The sequence below is a fragment of the Malaclemys terrapin genome, chromosome 8 (assembly GCF_027887155.1).
Source record: "Malaclemys terrapin pileata isolate rMalTer1 chromosome 8, rMalTer1.hap1, whole genome shotgun sequence".
Lineage (NCBI taxonomy): Eukaryota > Metazoa > Chordata > Testudines > Emydidae > Malaclemys > Malaclemys terrapin.
The window spans coordinates 41,680,557-41,705,032 of record NC_071512.1 but is presented as its reverse complement, the minus strand read 5'-3'; the positions used below and the strand labels follow the sequence as shown (position 1 = coordinate 41,705,032).

The window sequence follows — 24,476 nt, the reverse complement described above, 5'->3', positions numbered from 1 at the left end:
CCAGAGTGACTTCCCCAAGGCCATGGGGGAGTCTGTGGCAGAGCTGGGAATTGAACCCATTTCTCCTAAGGCTATATCTACACTGGCAATTGAATGACAAAACTTTTATCTTTCAAAAGTGTTAACACCCCCCCTCCCCCCCCCAAAAAAACCCCCACAATTTTCCCATGACAACACCAGAGTGAACAGCATGAACGCTGCTTGGTGGGAGTGGAAGTTTTGTCAGCAGGAGAGCCGACAAACAGCGGCTACACTGCACAACTTCTAGTAGCACAGCTGTAACGACAGCCATGTCACTAAAAGCTGTGTAGTGTAGACAAAGCCTATGCCTCAGGTAGTATCCTGACCATGGGTCTACTCTTCCTTTCTTTCCCAATTCTAATTGAAGGGGAAGTGATTTTTAATTAGCTTGGTGTAGCTCAAATGCCTGTCAATCAGTAGAAGAAAAGATCTTTGAAGGTTCAACTACTTTAGCTCTTACATTTAAGGCTATGAGTTCCCAATCCACAACACTGGGTCCTCCAGGAATGTGGTGCATGCAGTATAACAGGGAAGACCAGCCTGGATATTTTTAAAGTCAAAAAATTGAGGAAAGGGGGAGTTTTCCAGGCCGCCTTCACACATTTAAATACTACGAAGGCCAGTCTAACACTTGCTTTTTCAGCCCCCCTTTTAGTCACCTTTAATGGGTTTGATCTGAAATAAAGACCCTTGATGGAGAATGAGGTGTTTAAGGAAGTCTCCGGTATAATCTCTTTTCCGCAGACAGTTGCTAGAGGAAACTGAAGTGAATTATAATAGGAATTATGTAGCGGGATTAACATTTGGAAGCTATCCCACAGAAATCTGCAATCCTGAAATTGTCCTGCAGATAGTTTCTCCCTTCTTCCATGCCAGCAAGAGCTGAGGCTCCCACCAGTGCTGCTCCTGCACACAGCATGCCCAAGCAGGAGAATAAAGGGAAACTGATTAGGACTATCACTTGGTTCTTTTCTGCTGCAGTTATTGCTTGAGAAGCAGAAACACCCACCCAGTCATATGGGGAAAGAGCAAAGAGCAGCATAGGGATGGGGTGGCAATTTTTGAATCAAGATTGGGTGTTTTTCTAAAAAGATATGCTCTAGGACTTATCCCGTGAAAGTTCTATAGCCTGTGTTATATAGGATCGAACAGATGATCACAGTGGGCCCTTCTAGCATCACTCTATGCTTCTATGCCAACAATTCTGAATGAGGGCATGGAGGGAGCATAACTGCATGTGAGAAGCACATCACTTAATTTAGTGTGGCGTTTCCTTCAAATGTCAATTTAATTAACAATGGTAATTACCTGTGTAAGTAAACAAACGTAATTCAGAAATGATTCATTTAGCAGTGCATCTGGACAGTATGGGGACTCTGGCTCCAGACCAGCAGGTGAGGGAAAAGGAAGGGGGAACATGATGAACATGTGCATTATTTTAAACTAATAGCAGATAACAGCCATCCCTATTGCCCCCCAGTAGTTGGCACATGCCATTATGATGCCTATACCAACACAAGTTCATTACCATGCTGTTCTAAGCAAAGCATGGATTTTGTCCTTCCACAAACTCTTCTTACCTCTAACACCAATTCCTCCAGCTGCCTCTTCAGTGAGCCATTCTCTCTCTTGAGCTGCTCATTCTCCAGTAAGGCAACCTTCAGCCTGGCTTCCAGCCCCAACATGTATTCCTTCTTCTTCCTGCGTGACTGGCAGGCTGACTCCCGGTTTTTGATCATGCGTTGCTGTCTTCTCAGGATGTTAATCTAGATGAGGACCAAGCAGTCTGGTTAAAATAGGGAACCCTCACCTACTTGCACATTGGTCATCTCATACCCAATTTCTGCTCTGCTACTTTTTCAGCCAATTGAGCACTTCTATCCAAAAGTTCCTAATGTGTTCATCACCACAGCATCTAATCTCTGATCAGGATATACCCCCAAGAATTAGATCACAGAGGGAATGAAAGAATTATGTCCCAATTTCTTCTCTTTTCTGACCTGTACTTTTCCATATTTCCTTGGCACAAACTGGTACCCACCATATACAGGAGTGCAGGACAACTGCTGTGCTTGTGCAGCAAATGATTTTTAGGGACCAATTTATGAAGAATGGTAAAGAACTTAACATGCACAGTTTGTAAAAATCTTGACAAAGAGGGGACATAGTCATCAACTACAGTGATTATATGCACTACATTACAGCATACTGTAACCAACAGGTATGAGCATCAAGCAGACAGGATTGTGCACGGTGGTATCAGGAGGATGATGAGCAATAGAATGAAATTAAAAAAAATGTAGGCTCAGTGTCAGGAAATTTGTGAATAGTGACATTCACTCAAATTATGAGATGTCTACCAGTCCCCTTGAGATACTATTTCAGAGGCTATTTAAAACTGGACTGAACAAGGCACTGGTAAATAAACTCTTGGGTTTGCAGGCAACAACCCTGCACTGTGTTGCAAGGGAAGTTTTTTTCCTATTGTCCTCAATGTTAGTTTATAACCTAAAGCCTAAGAATTTATCCTTCCAAACTCTGAGTCTGATTCTGATTTACACGAAGGCCCTTTTACTGAACCAAACGAGTTGCCAAAGGAGGGATTGAACAGGCAGGAAGAGAAGCAGGAAAAGCCAACAGAGGACAGGACTTTAAAAAGTACAGAGTGGTTGACCATGTCAAAGGTCAAGGAGGATGAGAATGGAGGCCTTGCTGCTCTTTAATTTATCAGTTTGTTCCAGCACCTTCTCTTTCAATATCTCAATCTGACACTGCTTCCACTGAAATAAAACCAAGCACAGAAACATTTCCATTGATCAATGTAATAAAAGGATATAAATTTGAGACCTAAGATGACCTGAAAGCACCCTGTTAAAGACAAGAACGGCCATGGTCCACACTAGCATTATCTGGAGTTAGTTTGCTACCCCTGCCTTAACAAATCTTCCATTGAGTTTCTTTTCTGCATAGCCTAGGAATGGGAATTGTGTTCTTGCTTTATTATGGAGAGACATAGTTAAAGATAAGGAACAACTTCCAATAAACCACAACACGGTGTGTGGTGTTATACAGTAACTCCTCACTTAAAAGTCGTCCCAGTTAACATTGTTTCAATGTTACCTTGCTTGTCAAGGGAACATGCTCGTTTAAAGTTGCACAATGCTCCCTTATAACATTTTTTGGTAGCTGCCTGCTTTGTCCACTGCTTGCGGGGGGCTTGGAAACAGGGTGGACTGGCAGCTCCCTTATCAGCTCCCTGCTCCCCTAAGTTCCCTGTGCAGCAGCCGCCCAGCAGGCTATCAATTGCCGGCAGTTCAGCTGCCTGTCCCCGCACTGCCATGTGCCGCTCCTGCCCTCTGCCTTGGAGCTGCTTCCGGGAGCCTCCCGCTTGCTGTGCAGGGGAGGGGGAAAGAGGGAGGACTAATGTGAGTGTCCCCCTCCCCCCTACTCCTGCAACCCGCTTACCCCTTCTCCATATAGAACAGGGTGGGGACAGGACAGGGCTCAGGACAGAGCGAGCTTGCTGGCCACAGCTCCTGTCAACTTCTTGATCTTTTTAAAGGCAATGTACTTAGAATGGTGTCAGCATACTTAAAGGGGCAATGCACATCTCTCTCTCTCTCCCACACACACACAGGGTGTGTGACTCTGTCTGCCATGCTATCTCCCCTCCCTCCATTCATGCTGCCTTGTAGAGTGTGAGGCTACATTAACAATGTGTTACGCCTTGAGGGCTCAGCCGAATGCTAGTTCATCATTTAGCAGTAAGGCATTCACTGGGAAATATCCCACCCTCTAACTTCACCACCTCAACCAAACTTCACAATCATCATTGCTGTGTACAGTATTAAATTGTTTAAAACTTATACTCATATATATATATATAAAAATAAATTGGTGTTTTTTGTCTGGTGAAAAAAATTTCACTGGAACCTAACACCCCCCCTGCCCCCTTTACATTAATTCTTATGGGGAAATTGGATTTGCTTAACATAGTTTCGTTTAAAGTAGCATTTTTCAGGAACATAACTACAATGTTAAGTGAGGAGCTACTGCATTTGTATCAGCCTGAAGTGCACTGGAGACACAAGACTGAAAGCTAGATGTTTTCATCCACCTGAAGAGTACTCCAATAGCCTAATAATGGACACACTAGTGGCTTACAACTGTTAGAGTATGGGAGTACTTGTGGCACCTTAGAGACTAACAAATTTAAAAAGGAACATAACTTGAATAATTTTGGGAGCAGGGATTTGTGAAAATCAGTAGAATGATAAAATAGCAGAGTCCGTAAACTCTGCAAGCCAGACAGCTTTGGTTGAGGCAAATACAGGAGACAAAGTTAAGGTTATTTGTGGCAGCTTTCCTCTAAGTTTTCTTCCTGCAGATAACTGTCTCAAAACTATAGTCTTCTGCTGTGCAGCATTTGCAGCTCATTTTCCTTGCAGACACTGACAGTCATTCAATCATTCTGAAGAAGCCACATGGCTAACATTTCACTACTATTCTTCTTCATGATATTACAGCAAGGTTAGAGACCAAGAAAAAAAGCTACAATGCACTAAGGATTTGGCTTCTCTCCCTGCTGATCTAATTGCATTCTGTAAAGATCATTTATAATATGGCTAGTCTGCTGCCACTGACATAATCCTGTGAAAATGAAGCTGTTTGTACTTATTCCAACTTCTTTGTGGGGGTTTTGGGATTTGTTTGTTTTTATGTTCTCTGTAAGCATTGAGCTTTGTGCACAAACACTTTTCTGGGCACTGCTGAAACTTTTCAGATACTGCAAAACACATTTTATATGCTTGCAAAATCTAGCCTTTTAAGAAAACAGGGTTTTAGAGGAGCAAGACATTTGGTTATAATAAGGTCTGGAGGCTGAGAGAGCTTCAACTACCCAGAGTTCAGATAATCGGTATTATACTGGAGATGTAAGATACAACATATTCCACATTCACACCGTAATTCTGGTTTCTATGAGCCACACAGTATTTCAGCCAACAAACATTAAATGTCTATTTATTTAGGTAAAAGGTCTGGAATCCTGGAAGTTAGACAGAGGAAATAGATTTGGGGCCCATCCAGACCATCCCCCAGGACCTGTGCAGGATTATTTATTACAGTATATCTGCCAGTTTAATTTAGATGTCTCAAACTTCGGCGCTTCTACTCCTTTCCTTTAGAGACTGTTCCAGAGTGAGGAAAAAATGTTGATAACCCAAACTTGAGAGTATTTTTGTAAAGAAAGGTTAAAATCCTTACACAAGAACTTTGTATTTATCAAATAGCTATGAGAAACCCACAAAATTCAGAGTTAAGATTAAATTTAAAAGAAAATCAAATATTGGCAAGAACTGAAAAACACAGATCAGGCACCTAAGCTACTTAAGCTCTACACTTTTACCCTGTAGATAACAGCAGAGATGCATCAGCCTCCCTCCAGTGTCTCTGCTATGTTGGCTGCTGAAGGAACACTAGGAGAAATCTACACCCAACAGAGTTAAGGACAATAAGAAAGTTGTTTAAATATATTAGGAACAAAAATAATCCTCACAAAGGTACTACTCCATTATTAGATGGAAATAGTAGAATTATCAATAATAATACAGAAAAGGCTGAGATGTTCAATACATATTTCTGTTCATTATTGGGGGGGGGGAACAGAAGTGATACAGTCTCCTCATATGGTGATAACACTCTTTTCATTCCACTAATAACTCTAGTAGGTTCTGTTTAACATCCTGCAAAGTCAGACATTTTTAAATCAGCAGGTCCAGATAAGTTGCATCCAAAAGTTTTAAAAGAGTTGGCTCTGGCATTTGCTGGACCGTTAATGTTGATTTTTCAATAAGTCTTGGAGCACTGGGGAAGTTCCAGAAGAAAGCTAATGTGCTAATATTTAAAAAGGATAAATGGGATGACCTAAGTAATAATAGGCCTGTCAGCCTGACATTGATCCCATGCAAGATAATAGAGCAGCTGATATGGGACTTGATTAATAGTGAACTCAAGGAGGGCAATGTAATTAATTCAAATCAACATGGGCTTATGGAAAACAGATCCTGTCAAACTAACTTGATATTTTTTTTGACGAGATTACAAGTTTGGTTGATAAAGGTGTGACAAACCTCTGTCCTTGTCTCCGTGGGTCCTGCGTTTCCTGATGGATTTCGCTAGCCTCAGAGGCTCACTGTGACCCTGCACTTAACCCTTCTCTCTCTAGAGAGACAAGGGTCACAGTCTACTGAGCCATTTTTATCATAAGCCAGCGAGGGAGGTGAGGAGAAGCTATCCTCCCTTGCAGTCTCTGTTGTCTCCCAGTCTCAGTGATTAATCAGGGGGGTATGGGGGGGGGGAGCCCGGACCCGCACTCTACTAGAACAATATAAAACTAACATGGCACACATTAAATGGATTAAACCCTGTCTAAATTGTAGGTCTCAAAATGTATCTTTAAATGGGAAATGAACATCGGACAGGTCTGTTTCCAGTGGCCCTACACTATTTGACATCTTTTATCAATGACCTGGAAGAAAAAACAAAATAATCACTGATAAAGTTTGCAGATGACACACAAAAATTTGGGGGAATGGTAAATAATGAAGACAGGTTACTGCTTCAGAGCAATCTGGATTGCTTGGCAAACAGTATACATTTATATGTAGCCATATTGAAATGTATACATCTGGGAATAAAGAACACAGGCCATACTTACAGGATGGGGGACTCTATCCTGGGAACCAGTGATTCTGAAAAAAAGCCAAAAAAGCTAATGCTGTCCTGGGATAAACAAACAGGGACATCTCAAGTAGGAGAAGAGAGGTTATTTTACCTCTGTATTTGGAAATTGACACTAGTGCTACCACTGCTGCAATACTGTGTCCAGTTCGGATGTCAACAATTCAAGAAGGATGATGACAAATAACTTCACAAATACACCCTTCCCTTCCTTCAAGTTGGTACACAAGTACTCCTGAGATCTTACAGATAGCCTTCATTTAAAGGTCCTTAGACAAGGTGTTCAGGAGATTAAAAATGTACAAAACAAATTCCAAACGTAAGTGAAAGCTATTTTTCCTGGCTCTCCCACCTCCAAATGGTTTGACCTAATTACTTCACATTTAGACAAAAACTGTCCACTAGCCACAGCTCAAAAATTTGAATTGAATTCCTTTTAAAAAGGAAAAAAATCAAGCTTGGAAAGGGAAATAAAGTAGCAACATTCACTGTGGATGTATCTTACAGATCTACACACACACTCACTCACAATTTAAAAACATAAGAATGGCTATACTGGGTCAGACCAATGGTCCATCCAGCCCGGTATTCTCTCTTTTGACAGTGGATGGTACCAGGTGCTTCAAAGCAGAGGCTAACAGCGGGAGTTTGCCTGGGAGCTGTCCGAGAGGAGGTACGCTAAGTGCTGCATTAGGGGGGCTGTGTTGCTGGGCCTTGAGTGGGCCTGACTGGTATATAAGGGCAGTCAGCAGCGAACCAGCTGAGCGGCGAACAGCAGAGGCTAACAGCGGGAGTTTGCCTGGGAGCTGTCCGAGAGGAGGTACGCTAAGTGCTGCATTAGGGGGGCTGTGTTGGTGAGTATCTGAGTGTCTGCTGCTGGGACAGTTGGTCAGTTTGACCGTGTGCTTGATTGCTTGCTTGTTTGTTTGAAAAGTGTGAATTGGGAGTGCTTTGTTCCAGCTGGGCCTTGAGTGGGCCTGACTGGTATATAAGGGCAGTCAGCAGCGAACCAGCTGAGCGGCGAACAGCAGAGGCTAACAGCGGGAGATTGCCTGGGAGTTCGCGTGGGGAGAGCGCACTGAGGCTTTCATCTGCAGGTTTCTCCGAGTAGTTCCTGCAACAGTTGAGGAAGCTCTTAAGAGGACGGAGATATGGAAGGTGAGCGATCAGCTGTTGTAACCTGCACAGGTTGTGCCATGTTTGTCTTTCTTCCACAGGACAGAAGCGACTTTGTCTGGAGGAGAAGGTTCGAGGGCTGGAGAAACAAGTATCAACTCTGCGTTGCATAAGGGAAAATGAAGATTTCCTGGACAGACGTCAGGAGATGCTTCTACGGCCACAATGTTCTGAAGATTCAGAGCAGGCGCAGCAGGGACAGAAGGATTGTGAGGAGGTTTGGCAGCATGTGACCTCCAGAAGGAGAAAGAGGAGCGTCCATGCACCAGCAATGGAGATACAGGTGAGCAATCGTTTCCATGTTCTCTCTACAGGTGCTAATGCGGAGAGTGGACTAGATGGCCCATCTGAGGGAAGGGAGCAGAAGGAGACTCCACCGATTGTAAGGCAAAAGATGCACTGTCCTAGGGATGGGGGTTCCACGACCACCACTCCCAAGAGGAGGAGGAGGGTGGTGGTGGTCGGGGACTCCCTCCTCAGGGGGACTGAGTCATCTATCTGCCGCCCTGACCGGGAAAACCGAGAGGTCTGCTGCTTGCCAGGAGCTAGGATACACGATGTGACGGAGAGACTGCCGAGACTCATCAAGCCCTCGGATCGCTACCCCTTCCTGCTTCTCCACGTGGGCACCAATGATACTGCCAAGAATGACCTTGAGCGGATCACTGCAGACTACGTGGCTCTGGGAAGAAGGATAAAGGAGTTTGAGGCGCAAGTGGTGTTCTCGTCCATCCTCCCTGTGCAAGGAAAAGGCCGGGGTAGAGACCGTCGAATCGTGGAAGTCAACGAATGGCTACGCAGGTGGTGTCGGAGAGAAGGCTTTGGATTCTTCGACCATGGGATGGTGTTCCAAGAAGAAGGAGTGCTAGGCAGAGACGGGCTCCACCTAACGAAGAGAGGGAAGAGCATCTTCGCCAGCAGGCTGGCTAACCTAGTGAGGAGGGCTTTAAACTAGGTTCACCGGGGGAAGGAGACCAAAGCCCTGAGGTAAGTGGGGAAATGGGATCCTGGGAGGAAGCACAAGCAGGAGAGCGCAACAGGGGAGGACTCCTGTCTCATGCTGAGAAAGAGGGACGATCGTTGAGTTATCTTAAGTGCCTATACACAAATGCAAGAAGCCTGGGAAACAAGCAGGGAGAACTGGAAGTCCTGGCACAGTCAGGGAACTATGATGTGATTGGAATAACAGAGACTTGGTGGGATAACTCACATGACTGGAGTACTGTCATGGATGGATATAAACTGTTCAGGAAGGACAGGCAGGGCAGAAAAGGTGGGGGAGTTGCGTTGTATGTAAGAGAGGAGTATGACTGCTCAGAGCTCCGGTATGATACTGCAGAAAAACCTGAGAGTCTCTGGATAAAGTTGAGAAGTGTGAGCAACCAGGGTGATGTCGTGGTTGGAGTCTGCTATAGACCACCAGACCAGGGGGATGAGGTGGACGAGGCTTTCTTCTGGCAACTAGCAGAAGTTGCTAGATCGCAGGCCCTGGTTCTCATGGGAGACTTTAATCACCCTGATATCTGCTGGGAGAGCAATACAGCAGTGCACAGGCAATCCAGGAAATTTTTGGAAAGTGTAGGGGACAATTTCCTGGTGCAAGTGCTGGAGGAACCAACTAGGGGCAAAGCTTTTCTTGACCTGCTGCTCACAAACAGGGAAGAACTAGTAGGGGAAGCAAAAGTGGATGGGAACCTGGGAGGCAGTGACCATGAGATGGTCGAGTTCAGGATCCTGACACAAGGAAGAAAGGAGAGCAGCAGAATACGGACCCTGGACTTCAGAAAAGCAGACTTTGACTCCCTCAGGGAACAGATGGGCAGGATCCCCTGGGAGAATAACATGAAGGGCAAAGGGGTCCAGGAGAGCTGGCTGTATTTTAAAGAATCCTTATTGAGGTTGCAGGAACAAACCATCCCGATGTGTAGAAAGAATAGTAAATATGGCAGGCGACCAGCTTGGCTAAACAGTGAAATCCTTGCTGATCTTAAACGCAAAAAAGAGGCTTATAAGGAGTGGAAGATTGGACAAATGACCAGGGAGGAGTATAAAAATATTGCTCAGGCGTGCAGGAGTGAAATCAGGAAGGCCAAATCACACTTGGAGTTGCAGTTAGCAAGAGATGTTAAGAGTAACAAGAAGGGTTTCTTCAGGTATGTTAGCAACAAGAAGAAAATCAAGGAAAGTGTGGGCCCCTTACTGAATGAGGGAGGCAACCTAGTGACCGAGGATGTGGAAAAAGCTAATGTACTCAATGATTTTTTTGCCTCTGTCTTCACGCACAAGGTCAGCTCCCAGATTGCTGCACTGGGCAGTACAGCATGGGGAGAAGGTGACCAACCCTCTGTGGAGAAAGAAGTGGTTCGGGACTATTTAGAAAAACTGGACGTGCACAAGTCCATGGGGCCGGATGCGCTGCATCCGAGGGTGCTAAAGGAGTTGGCGGGTGAGATTGCAGAGCCATTAGCCATTATTTTTGAAAACTCATGGCGATCGGGGGAGGTCCCAGATGACTGGAAAAAGGCTAATGTAGTGCCCATCTTTAAAAAAGGGAAGAAGGAGGATCCGGGGAACTACAGGCCAGTCAGCCTCACCTCAGTACCTGGAAAAATCATGGAGCAGGTCCTCAAGGAATCAATTATGAAACATTTAGAGGAGAGGAAAGTGATCAGGAACAGTCAGCATGGATTCACGAAGGGGAAGTCGTGCCTGACTAACCTAATTGCCTTCTATGATGAGATAACTGGCTCTGTGGATGAGGGGAAAGCAGTGGATGTGTTATTTCTTGACTTTAGCAAAGCTTTTGATACTGTCTCCCACAGTATTCTTGCCACCAAGTTAAAGAAGTATGGGCTGGATGAATGGACTGTAAGGTGGATAGAAAGCTGGCTAGATCGTCGGGCTCAACGGGTAGTGATCAATGGCTCCATGTCTAGTTGGCAGCCGGTTTCAAGTGGAGTGCCCCAAGGGTCGGTCCTGGGGCCGGTTTTGTTTAATATCTTTATTAATGATCTGGAGGATGGTGTGGACTGCACTCTCAGCAAGTTTGCAGATGACACTAAACTAGGAGGCGTGGTAGATACACTAGAGGGTAGGGATCGGATACAGAGGGACCTAGACAAATTAGAGGATTGGGCAGAAAAAACCTGATGAGGTTCAACAAGGACAAGTGCAGAGTCCTGCACTTAGGACGGAAGAATCCCATGCACTGCTACAGACTAGGGACCGAATGGCTAGGTAGCAGTTCTGCTGAAAAGGACCTAGGGGTCACAGTGGACGAGAAGCTGGATATGAGTCAACAGTGTGCTCTTGTTGCCAAGAAGGCTAACGGCATTTTGGGCTGTATAAGTAGGGGCATTGCCAGCAGATCGAGGAACGTGATCGTTCCCCTTTATTCGACATTGGTGAGGCCTCATCTGGAATACTGTGTCCAGTTTTGGTCCCCACACTACAAGAAGGATGTGGAAAAATTGGAAAGAGTCCAGCGGAGGGCAACAAAAATGATTAGGGGTCTGGAGCACATGACTTATGAGGAGAGGCTGAGAGAACTGGGATTGTTTAGTCTCCAGAAGAGAAGAATGAGGGGGGATTTGATAGCAGCCTTCAACTACCTGAAGGGGGGTTCCAAAGAGGATGGAGCTCGGCTGTTCTCAGTGGTGGCAGATGACAGAACAAGGAGCAATGGTCTCAAGTTGCAGTGGGGGAGGTCCAGGTTGGATATCAAGAAAAACTATTTCACTAGGAGGGTGGTGAAACACTGGAATGCGTTACCTAGGGAGGTGGTGGAGTCTCCTTCCTTGGAGGTTTTTAAGGCCCGGCTTGACAAAGCCCTGGCTGGGATGATTTAGCTGGGAATTGGTCCTGCTTTGAGCAGGGGGTTGGACTAGATGACCTCTTGAGGTCCCTTCCAACTCTGATATTCTATGATTCTATGAAAGGGTATGTCTACAATACAGATTTAATCCGAATTTACAGAATTTGATTTTTGGCAACCGATTGTATAAAGTCGAGTGTATGTGGCCACACTAAGCACATTAATTTGGTGGTGTGCATCCATGTACTGAGGCTAGCGTCGACTTCCGGAGCGTTGCACTGTGGGTAGCTATCCCATAGCTATCCCATAGTTCCCGCAGTCTCCTCCGCCCATTGGAATTCTGGGTTGAGATCCCAATGCCTGATGGGGCCAAAAACATTGTCGCGGGTGATTCTGGGTACATCCTCCCCCTCCCTCCAGGAAAGCAACGGCAGACCACTGTTTTGCGCCTTTTTTCCTGGGTGAACTGTGCAGACGCCATACCACGGCAAGCATGGAGCCTGCTCAGCTCAAAACAGCAGTCATGAACATTGTAAACACCAGTGTTATCGTGCAGTTTATACTGAACCAGAACCTGCAAAACCAGGCGAGGAGGAGGTGGATATGGCAGCGCGGCGACGAGAGTGATGAGGACATGGACACAGAATTCTATCAAACCGCGGGCCCCGGTGCTTCGGAGATCATGCTGTTAATGGGGCAGGTTATAGCCGTCAAATGCCGATTCTGGGCCCGGGAAACAAGCAGACTGGTGGGACCGCGTAGTGTTGCAGGTGTGGGACGATTCCCAGTGGCTGCGATACTTTCGCATGCATAAGGGCACTTTCATGCAACTTTGAGACTTGCTTTCCCCTGCCCTGAAGCGCCAGAATACCAAGATGAAAGCAGCCCTCACAGTTGAGAAGCGAGTGGCGATAGCCCTGTGGAAGCTTGCAATGCCAGACAGCTACCGGTCAGTCGGGAATCAATTTGGAGTGGGCAAATCTACTGTGGGGCCTGCTGTGATGCAAGCAGCCAAAGCAATCACTGAGCTGCTGCTACCAAAGGTAGTGACTCTGGGAAATGTGCAGGTCATAGTGGATGGCTTTGCTGCAATGGGATTCCCTAACTGTGGTGGGGCGATAGATGGAACCCATATCCCTATCTTGGCACCGGAGCACCAGAGTAGCCAGTACATAAACTGCAAAGGGTACTTTTCAATGGTGCTGCAAGCACTGGTGGATCACAAGGGACGTTTCACCAACGTCACCGTGGGATGGCCGGGAAGGGTTCACGACACTCGCGTCTTCAGGAACACTACTCTGTTTAAACGGCTGCAGCAAGGGATTTACTTCCCAGACCAGAAAGTAACTGTTGGGGATGTTGAAATGCCTATAGTTATCCTGGGGGACCCAGCCTACCCCTTAATGCCATGGCTCATGAAGCCATACACAGGCAGCCTGGACAGTAGTCAGGAGCTACTCAACTACAGGCTGAGCAAGTGCAGAATGGTGGTAGAAAGTGCATTGGGACGTTTAAAGGGTCGCTGGCACACGTTACTGACTCGGTCAGACCTCAGCCAAACCAATATTCCCATAGTTATTGCTGCTTGCTCTGTGCTCCACAATCTCTGTGAGAGTAAGGGGGAGACCTTTATGGCGGGGTGGGAGGCTGAGGCAAATCGCCTGGCCACTGATTACGTGCAGCCAGACACCAGGGCGATTAGAAGAGCACACTAGAAAGACTTGGAATTGAACCCAGGGCTTCCTACATTCTGCACAGAATATTAACAACTAAGCTACAGGGCTATCCATTTTCATAGTTACTTCTCAGAATAGAATCTGACATTAAGACTCTTAATTAAAAGATAATATACAAATGGAAAGTTATTATTATCAGGAATAGGAACTGAACCCTAGTTTGCCAGATAGTAGCATATAGTATTAGCCACCCGGATAAGGGCAGGGTCTGCTGCAAGGTAGCAGATTAACCACTAGGTTATAGATTGACTCCTACTGCACTGAGGTACCACTTATATAAGGGTTGGGAGGAGTGGGCAGTGATTTCATGCACCAGAGTAAAAGGGGTTTAATGGAGCTCTGTTGAACTGACTGCTGAATGTGCTCTTAACTATAAAGGAACAAATTGCATTCAAAAATCCATCCAGGAATAGATTATGTGCCTGCCATGACTAAACCTCCAGCCACAGAAAAGCAGCAGCTATCAAGCCATTCTTGACACTGAAACAAAAAGTAGCAACAGATCCTCCCTTTGAATCTACTGCAGGAGTGCCTTCTCCTTGCAGTAAATCCAAATTATTATAGAAGGACCTGAATAATCTCTTCCCCTGAAGGAAATATTGTGACCCTGGAGTCCTCTGCTGAAAATCCCAGTCATAACAACTTGTCTGAAACACTGTCTCATCTTAACTCCTATTCAGAAAACCCTGTCATGTTACAAGGCCTATGACAATGACATAAGAACAGCCATACTGGGTCAGACCAGTGGTTCATCTAGCCCAGTATCCTGTCTTCCAACAGTGGCCCATACCAGCTGCTTCAGAGGAAATTAACAGAACATGGTAATTTTGACTGATCCATCCCATCGTCCAGTCCCAGCTTCTGGTAGTCAGAGTTTGAGACACACCCAGAACATGGGGTTGAGTCCCTGATCATCTTGGCTAATAGTCATTGATGAATCTATCCTCCATGAACTTATCTCATTCTTTTTTTGAACCCATACTTTTGGCCTTCACAACATTCCCTGGCAACGAGTTCCACAGGTTGTCTGTACATTGTGTGAAGAAGTACTTCACAGTGTTTGTTTTAAACCTGTTGCCTATTAGTTTCTTTGGGTGACCTCTAGTTCTCGTGTTATGAGAAGGAGTAAATAACACTTCCTTATTAACTTCCTTCTCACCAGTCATGATTTTATAGACCTCTAGCATATCCACCCTTAGTCATCTCTTTTCTAAACTGAACAGTCCCAGTCTCTTCAAACTCTCCTCATATAGAAGCTGTTCCATACCCCGGACATTTCTGTTTCCCGTCTCTGCACCTTTTCCAATTCTAATTTATCTTTTTTGAGATGGGATGACCAGAATTGCATGCAGTATTCAAGATGTGGATGTATCATGGATTTATATAATGGCATTTTATTTTCTGTTTTATTATTTATTCCTTTCCCTAACGGTTCTTACCTTTTTTAGCATTTTTAACTGCTGCTGCACACTGAGCGGATGTTTTCAGAGAACTATCCACAGTGATTCCAAGATCTCTTTCTTGAGTGTTAATCCCTTCGTTTTGTACATATAACACTGGTCTACAATTTTTGAGAAGTCGTCTGCTTCAGAGATAAAATGTGCTATTTATTTATGTATTTTGATGTGCTGAAGTCAAATATGACAATTAAAACTGGCTACTGTTTCTAAGATATTTAAGTTATTACATTTTATGTCTATGTATATTGTGTAGATAGTAGAGTTTTAATCATAAATTGTAAACCTAGGTCTTTTCATGTGTTTATGGTTGCTTTACATGATAATATTTCACCTGTCACCTGTCCTGTTTATGTAACACTTTAAAAATCCGCAAAAGGGTTATATAAATAAAATGTATTATGAAACAAAAGGCAAAAAACTATTCTGTACATAGTTTAGTCCTATTCAAGCTTCTTGGCTTGTCTCTTGTATTCATTAAATGGAGCATCTCTTGTCACTGTCCAGCAATAGTCTGCAAGCATTGATGGGCTCCATTTGCCCGGATAGCGTTTCTCCATTGTTGCAATGTCCTGGTGAAATCGCTCACCGTGCTTGTCGCTCACTGCTCCGCAGTTCGGTGGAAAAAAATCTAGATGAGAGTGCAAAAAATGTATCTTTAGTGACATGTTGCAACCAAGGCTTTTGTATGCCTTGAGGAGGTTTTCCACCAACAACCTGTAGTTGTCTGCCTTGTTGTTTCTGAGAACATTTATTGCCACTAACTGGAAGGCTTTCCATGCCGTCTTTTCCTTGCCAAGCAGTGCATGGTCAAATGCATCATCTCGAAGAAGTTCACGAATCTGAGGACCAACAAAGACCCCTTCCTTTATCTTAGCTTCACTTAACCTTGGAAATTTTCCACGGAGGTACCTGAAAGCTGCTTGTGTTTTGTCAATGGCCTTGACAAAGTTCTTCATCAGACCCAGCTTGATGTGTTAGGGTGGTAACAAAATCTTCCTTGATTCAACAAGTGGTGGATGCTGAACACTTTTCCTCCCAGGCTCCAATGACTGTCGGAGTGGCCAATCTTTCTTGATGTATTCATAGATTCATAGATTATAGGACTGGAAGGGACCTCGAGAGGTCATCGAGTCCAGTCCCCTGCCCGCATGGCAGGACCAAATACTGTCTAGACCATCCCTGATAGACATTTATCTAACCTACTCTTAAATATCTCCAGAGACGGAGATTCCACAACCTCCCTAGGCAATTTGTTCCAGTGTTTAACCACCCTGACAGTTAGGAACTTTTTCCTAATGTCCAACCTAGACCTCCCTTGCTGCAGTTTAAACCCATTGTTTCTGGTTCTATCCTTAGAGGCTAAGGTGAACAAGTTCTCTCCCTCCTCCTTATGACACCCTATTAGATACCTGAAAACTGCTATCATGTCCCCTCTCAGTCTTCTCTTTTCCAAACTAAACAAACCCAGTTCTTTCAGCCTTCCTTCATAGGTCATGTTCTCAAGACCTTTAATCATTCTTGTTGCTCTTCTTTGGACGCTTTCCAATTTCTCCACATCTTTTTTAAAATGCGGCGCCCAGAACTGGACACAATACTCCAGCTGAGGCCTAACCAGAGCAGAGTAGAGCGGAAGAAGGACTTCTCGTGTCTTGCTCACAACACACCTGTTAATGCATCCCAGAATCATGTTTGCTTTTTTTGCAACAGCATCACACTGTTGACTCATATTTAGCTTGTGGTCCACTATAACCCCTAGATCCCTTTCTGCCGTACTCCTTCCTAGACAGTCTTTTCCCATTCTGTGTGTGTGAAATTGATTTTTCCTTCCTAAGTGGAGCACTTTGCATTTGTCTTTGTTAAACTTCATCCTGTTTACCTCAGCCCATTTCTCCAATTTGTCCAGATCATTTTGAATTATGACCCTGTCCTCCAAAGTAGTTGCAATCCCTCCCAGTTTGGTATCATCCGCAAACTTAATAAGCGTACTTTCTATGCCAATATCTAAGTCGTTGATGAAGATATTGAACAGAGCCGGTCCCAAAACAGACCCCTGCGGAACCCCACTCGTTACGCCTTTCCAGCAGGATTGGGAACCATTAATAACAACTCTCTGAGTACGGTTATCCAGCCAGTTATGCACCCACCTTATAGTAGCCCCATCTAATTTGTATTTGCCTAGTTTATCGATAAGAATATCATGCGAGACCGTATCAAATGCCTTACTAAAGTCTAGGTATACCACATCCACCGCTTCACCCTTATCCACAAGGCTCGTTATCCTATCAAAGAAAGCTATCAGATTGGTTTGACATGATTTGTTCTTCACAAATCCATGCTGGCTGTTCCCTATCACCTTACCACCTTCCAAGTGTTTGCAGATGATTTCCTTAATTACTTGCTCCATTATCTTCCCTGGCACAGAAGTTAAACTAACTGGTCTGTAGTTACCTGGGTTGTTTTTATTTCCCTTTTTATAGATGGGCACTATATTTGCCCTTTTCCAGTCTTCTGGAATCTCTCCTGTCTCCCATGACTTTCCAAAGATAATAGCTAGAGGCTCAGATACCTCCTCTATTAGCTCCTTGAGTATTCTAGGATGCATTTCATCAGGCCCGGGTGACTTGCAGGCATCTAACTTTTCTAAGTGATTTTTAACTTGTTCTTTTTTTATTTTATCCGCTAAACCTACCCCCTTCCCATTAGCATTCACTATGTTAGGCATTCCTTCAGACTTCTCGGTGAAGACCGAAACAAAGAAGTCATTAAGCATCTCTGCCATTTCCAAGTTTCCTGTTACTGTTTCTCCCTCTTCACTAAGCAGTGGGCCTACCCTGTCTTTGGTCTTCCTCTTGCTTCTAATGTATTGATAAAAAGTAGTCTTGTTTCCTTTTATTCCCGTAGCTAGTTTGAGCTCATTTTGTGCCTTTGCCTTTCTAATCTTGCCCCTGCATTCCTGTGTTGTTTGCCTATATTCATCCTTTGTAATCTGTCCTAGTTTCCATTTTTTATATGACTCCTTTTTATTTTTTAGATCATGCAAGATCTCGTGGTTAAGCCAAGGTGGTCTTTTGCCACATTTTCTATCTTTCCTAACCAGCGGAATAGCTTGCTTTTGGGCCCTTAATAGCGTCCCTTTGAAAAACTGCCAACTCTCCTCAGTTGTTTTTCCCCTCAGTCTTGATTCCCATGGGACCTTACCCATCAGCTCTCTGAGCTTCCCAAAATCTGCCTTCCTGAAATCCATTGTCTCTATTTTGCTGTTCTCCCTTCTACCCTTCCTTAGAATTGCAAACTCTATGATTTCATGATCACTTTCACCCAGGCTGCCTTCTACTTTCACATTCTCAACGAGTTCCTCCCTATTTGTTAAAATCAAGTCTAGAACAGCTTCCCCCCTAGTAGCTTTTTCAACCTTCTGAAATAAAAAGTTGTCTCCAATGCAGTCCAAGAATTTGTTGGATAGTCTGTGCCCGGTTGTGTTATTTTCCCAACATATATCCGGATAGTTGAAGTCCCCCATCACCACCAAATCTTGGGCTTTGGATGATTTTGTTAGTTGCTTGAAAAAAGCCTCATCCACCTCTTCCACCTGGTTAGGTGGCCTGTAGTAGACTCCTAGCATGACATCTCCCTTGTTTTTTGCCCCTTTAAGCCTAACCCAGAGACTCTCAACACTTCCGTCTCCTATGTCCATCTCTACCTGAGTCCAAGTGTGTACATTTTTAATATATAAGGCAACACCTCCTCCCTTTTTCCCCTGTCTATCCTTCCTGAGCAAGCTGTACCCATCCACACCAACATTCCAATCATGTGTATTATCCCACCAAGTTTCAGTGATGCCAACAATGTCATAGTTGTATTTATTTATTAGCACTTCCAGTTCTTCCTGCTTATTCCCCATACTTCTCGCATTTGTATATAGGCATCTAAGATACTGGTTTGAGCTTTCCTCCCAGTTTTGTCCTGACTCTCCTTTCTCTCTGCCAATATAGCCCACACTCCCTCTCGTTTCCGACCCATCTCCCCGGTCTCCATGTTCCCCACTTACCTGTGGGCTTTGCTCACCTGTCCCCGTCGAACCTAGTTTAAAGCCCTCCTCACTAGGTTAGCCAGTCTGTGTCCGAATAGGGTCTTTCCTCTCCTCGAAAGGTGAACGCCATCTCTGCCTAGCAGTCCTTCCTCGAATAGCATCCCGTGGTCTAGGAAGCCAAAGCCCTCCTGGCGACACCATCTTCGCAGCCAGGCATTCACCTCCATGATGCATCTGTCTCTGCCTGGGCCCCTACCTTTGACAGGAAGAATTGAAGAGAAGTAGTGGGAATCTCTTGCACGACTATCCCATTCACAGAGAAAACAGCAGTACTTTGTGTATCCAGTCTGCAGACCAAGCAAGAGAGCAACAACCTTCAAATTGCCACAAAGCTGCCACTGATGTTGGTCATAGTTTATGCACCTCAAAAGTTGTTTCATGTTGTCATAGGTTTCCTTCATATGGACTGCATGACCAACTGGAATTGATGGCAAAACATTGCCATTATACAGTAAAACAGCTTTAAGACTCGTCTTCGAAGAATCAATGAACAGTCTCCACTCATCTGGATCGTGAACTATGTTGAGGGCTGCCATCACACCATCGATGTTGTTTCAGGCTACAAGATTACCTTCCATGAAGAAGAATGGGACAAGATCCTTTTGACAGTCACGGAACATGGAAACCCTAACATCACCTGCCAGGAGATTCCACTGCTGTAGTCTGGAGCCCAACAGCTCTGCCTTATTCTTGGGTAGTTCCAAATCCCTGACAAGGTCATTCAGTTCACCTTGTGTTATGAGGTGTGGTTCAGAGGTGGACGATGGGAGAAAATGTGGGTCCTGTGACATTGATGGTTCAGGACCAGAAGTTTCATCCTCTTCCTCGTCTGACCCAAGTGAGAATGATTCTGGTGCATCAGGAACCGGCAGTCCTTCTCCGTGGGGTACTGGGCGTATAGCTGATGGAATGTTTGGATAATGCACAGTCCACTTTTTCTTCTTTGACACACCTTTCCCAACTGGAGGCACCATGCAGAAGTAACAATTGCTGGTATGATCTGTTGGCTCTCTCCAAATCATTGGCACTGCAAAAGGCATAGATTTCCTTTTCCTGTTCAACCACTGGCGAAGATTTGTTGCACAAGTGTTGCAGCATATGTGTGGGGCCCACCTCTTGTCCTGATCTCCAATTTTGCAGCCAAAATAAAGGTGATAGGCTTTCTTAACCATAGTGGTATACTGCACTTTTGTGATGCAAAAGTCACTTCACCACAAACATAGCAGAAGTTATCTGCACTGTTCACACAAGTACGAGGCATCTCTGCTCACGTTGACTAAACAGAAATGTGTCCCTTTGCAAAATCAAACACTGACAAATAAGAGAGCACGAGACTGTATGATTTCTAGAGCTGATCTAGGGCAATTTATTCAGCAGAGTGATGTAAGCTTCATTATGATTGCATCATCCATGACTTCTAGGAATAACATGATGCAATTCATATCATGTATGATGCAATACCAGCTTCAGATTGCATCATTCATTGTTTTGCCTAAAAAGCAAGTACTGTCCAAACCCAGTCATAGACTTATTCATAGATCCAGTCAAAGATGTATTTTAGTCATTTCTGGTTTAAATTGAGATCCCTTCCCTTTATAACTCACTTATCCTCCGCCATTCCCAAGTCAAGGGTCGTATATACTGACCCAATAGCATATCTTGAAAACTAGAGCCAATCAACAATTTTAAGCATCATTTTCGTTCTCAGTGACCCAGAATTAGTAAAGTTTGACTACATTTATTTCAGAAGTATTTTGGCTGTAGAGCAGTGTAATTGGCATTATATTTTCCAATGTGCATTACTTTGCATTTATCAACACTGAATTTCATCTGCCATTTTGTTGCCCAGTCCCTCAATTCTGTCAGATTCCCTTTGTAACTCTTCACAGTCCGCTTTGGACTTAATTATCTTGAGTAATTTTGCATAGTCTGCATACTTTGTTAACTCACAACACCCCATATTTCAGCTCATTTATGATTATGCTGAACTATTCAGTAATTTTCTGACTCATAGTAGACATTCAGAACATGCCAAAACTTAAACACTAGAATTAACTGCTCAACCACATATTAAAGAATTACATACAATGTCATATGTCTTGTATATTTGCTTTTAAACTAAGTCAAAAATAAGTGTGGGAAAGTTTCCCCCTAACTAGTGTTATTTTACAACACTAATAACTAGGCTTATATTGTTCTCTCATCTTCAAAGTTATCTACAAAATTCAAGCACTTTACAAACTGAAGTTGCCATTTCAAATTAGTCCTACAAATAATACTGTTCTGAGCAAACTTTAAGCCCCTAACACAGTGCCTTAACCTTTCAGAAGTGGTGTGCCGAGTCTTCATTTATACACTCTAATTTAGGGCTTCTCATGCCAGTAATAAATGTTAATGTTTTTTAGAAGGTCTCTCTATAAGTCTATATATTATATAACCTGTGACAAGATGGCCAATGTAGTATGGTGGGTCCTGCACTTTTCTTGGTGGAGGGCTAAAATGTCACCCCTTGTCCCTGCTCTTGGGGCACCAAGGGCCCCACTAGTGGCCCGGGAAGGTGGTAAAGGAGGGAAGCGGGGGAGGGATCTGGATTTGCTCCTCACTCTGAGTCCCAGCCCCTCTCAACCCCTGTGGGTTCTTACCCTCTTCCCACTTGGGTGGGGTACCTTCGGTTCTTAAACACTGGGGGAAGGAGTCTCCCTCCCCTGCTGGGGCAGGGTCTCCCTTACTCCGGTTTTCTGATCTTCCAAGGCCTGGTCTACACTACGGGTTTAGGTCGACTTTAGCAGCGTTAAACCGAATTAAGCCTGGACACGTCCACACAACGAGGCCCTTTCTTTCGACTTAAAGGGCCCTTTAAACCGGTTTCTTTACACCACCTCCGACGAGGGGATTAGCGATAAAACCGGCCTTTGCGGGTCGGAATTGGGGTAGTGTGGACGGAATTCGACATTATTGGCCTCCGGGAGCTATCCCACAGTGCTTCATTGTGACCACTCTGGACAGCGCTCTCAACTCAGATGCACTGACCAGGTAGACAGGAAAAGAGCCACGAAGGTTTGAATTTCATTTCCTGTTTGCCCAGCGTGGAGAGCACAGGTGACCACTCAGAGCTCATCAGCACAGGTAACCGTCATGGAGTCCTCCCAGGATCGCAAAAGAGCTCCAGCATAGACCGAACGGGAGGTACGAGATCTGCTCGCCATATGGGGAGATGAAGCAGTGATAGCTGAACTCCGTAGCAGTAAAAGAAATGGAAAAGTATTAGAAAAGATCTCCAAGGCCATGAAGGACCGAGGCCATAACAGGGACACACAGCAGTGCCGCGTGAAAATTAAGGAGCTACGGCAAGCTTACCACAAAGCCAGAGAAGCAAACAGAAGGTCCGGGGCAGAGCCACAAACTTGCCGCTACTACGCGGAGCTGCATGCGATCCTAGGGGGTGCAGCCACCACTACCCCAACCGTGTGCTATGACTCTCTCACTGGAGAAACACACAGGGAAGAGGGTTCGGGGAACGAGGAAGATGAGGATGGAGGTACTGTAGGTAGCTCACAGCAGCAAGGAAGCGGAGAAATCGGTTTCCCCAACAGCCAGGATATGTTTGTGACCCTGGACCTGGAACCAGTAACCCCCGAACGCACCCAAGACCCTCAGGGCACACAGGAGACCTCTGGTGAGTGTAACTTTGTAAATATTTGTAAACATTACAAAAAAAAAAGCAAGCAAGTCTGTTAACGTGTATGGGGATGGAGCGGAAATCCTCCAGGGACATCTCCAGAAAGCTCTCCTGGTTGAAATGGGGTGATTTTATTAAGGGGGACATTCAGAGGCGCCCGTTCCTGCTCTTCTGACCAGAAATGTTCCCCGCTGTTAACCACGCGGTGGGGGGGAGGGGTGAAGTGATCATCCCAGAGAATCGTGTGTGTGTGTGGGGGGGGTGGTTTACTTGTGTTTGTGCCGCATGTTAACCGGGAAACCGCAGCCCCCTCCTTTTACATTGAAACCCCATTTTAAATGGACAACCCAATTCATCCTTGATATGGGAAATGCGCTGCTGTTTGCAACCTTTCCCGCATGTTAAGAAGGTTAAAAAAGCCAAAACACTGTGGCCTACGATGGCTGCCTGCAAGCCGAAATATGCGACCTTGTAATGAAAGAGTGTTTCCATTGTTCCCTAAAATGTGTCTTTTTTAACCACCTCTCCCTTCTCCTCCACCAGCTGCAAATGTTTCTCCTTCGCAGAGGCTCGTGAACATTAGAAAGAGAAAACGTAAGACGAGGGACGAGATGTTCACGGAGCTGCAGATGTCCGCCCAGGCTGATAGAGCACAGCAGAATGCGTGGAGGCAGTCAATGTCGGAGATGAGAAAAGCCCAATATGAACGAGAGGAGAGGTGGCGGGCTGAATCGCGGGAAGAACAGAGCAAGTGGCGGGCTGAAGACGATAGGTGGCGTCAGCTTGCAGACAGACGGCAAGAGGCAATGCTCCGTCTGCTGGAGCATCAAAGTGATATGCTCGAGCGTATGGTTGAGTTGCAGGAAAGGCAGCAGGAGCAGAGACCGCCGCTACAGCCCCTGTTTAACCAACAGCCCTCCTCCCCAAGTTCCATAGCCTCCTCACCAAGACGCCCAAGAACACGGTGGGGGGGCCTCCGTCCACCCAGTCACTCCACCCCAGGTGATCGCCCAAGCATCAGAAGGCTGGCCTTCAATAAGAGTTAAAGTTTTAAAATGCAGTGTGTCCTTTTCCATCCCTCCTCCCCCACCCATCCCAGGCTACCTTGGCAATTATCCCCCTACCTCTGTAAGGAACTAATAAAGAATGCATGAATGTGAAAAAACAATGACTTTATTGCCTCTGCAAGCGGGAGGGGAGGGGAGGGTGGGGTGGGGTGGTTGGTTTACAGGGAAGTAGAGTGAACCGGGTCGGGGGGGGGTGTTGGAGGGTTCATCAAGGAGAAACAAACAGAAGTTTCACACAGTAGTCTGGCCAGTCACAAAACTCGTTTTCAAAGCTTCTCTGATGCGCACTGCGCCCTGCTGTGCTCCTCTAACCGCCCTGGTGTCTGGCTGCACGTAATCAGCGGCCAGGCGAGTTGCCTCAACCTCCCACCCCGCCATAAAGGTCTCCCCCTTACTCTCACAGATATTGTGGAGCGCACAGCAAGCAGCAATAACAATGGGGATATTCTTTTCGCTGAGGTCTGAGCGAGTCAGTAAGCTGCGCCAGCGCGCTTTTAAACGTCCAAATGCACATTCCACCACCATTCGGCACTTGCTCAGCCTGTAGTTGAACAGGTCCTGACTCCTGTCCAGGCTGCCTGTGTACGGCTTCATGAGCCATGGCATTAAGGGGTAGGCTGGGTCCCCAAGGATCACGATAGGCATTTCAACATCCCCAATGGTCACTTTCTGGTCCGGGAAGAAAGTCCCTT

General features: G+C 45.3%; 1 protein-coding gene across 4 annotated transcripts in view; it reads right to left on the bottom strand.

The window, feature by feature from the left end:
• ATF6 (activating transcription factor 6) overlaps positions 1-24,476 on the bottom strand; it is a 357,024-nt gene that overhangs the window by 242,703 nt on the left and 89,845 nt on the right. For all 4 annotated transcript variants that reach the window (XM_054036662.1, XM_054036663.1, XM_054036665.1 and 1 more), the window contains exon 8: positions 1,602-1,787. In XM_054036662.1, coding sequence (XP_053892637.1) covers positions 1,602-1,787 — 186 coding nt within the window. The remainder of the gene's footprint in view (positions 1-1,601; positions 1,788-24,476) is intronic.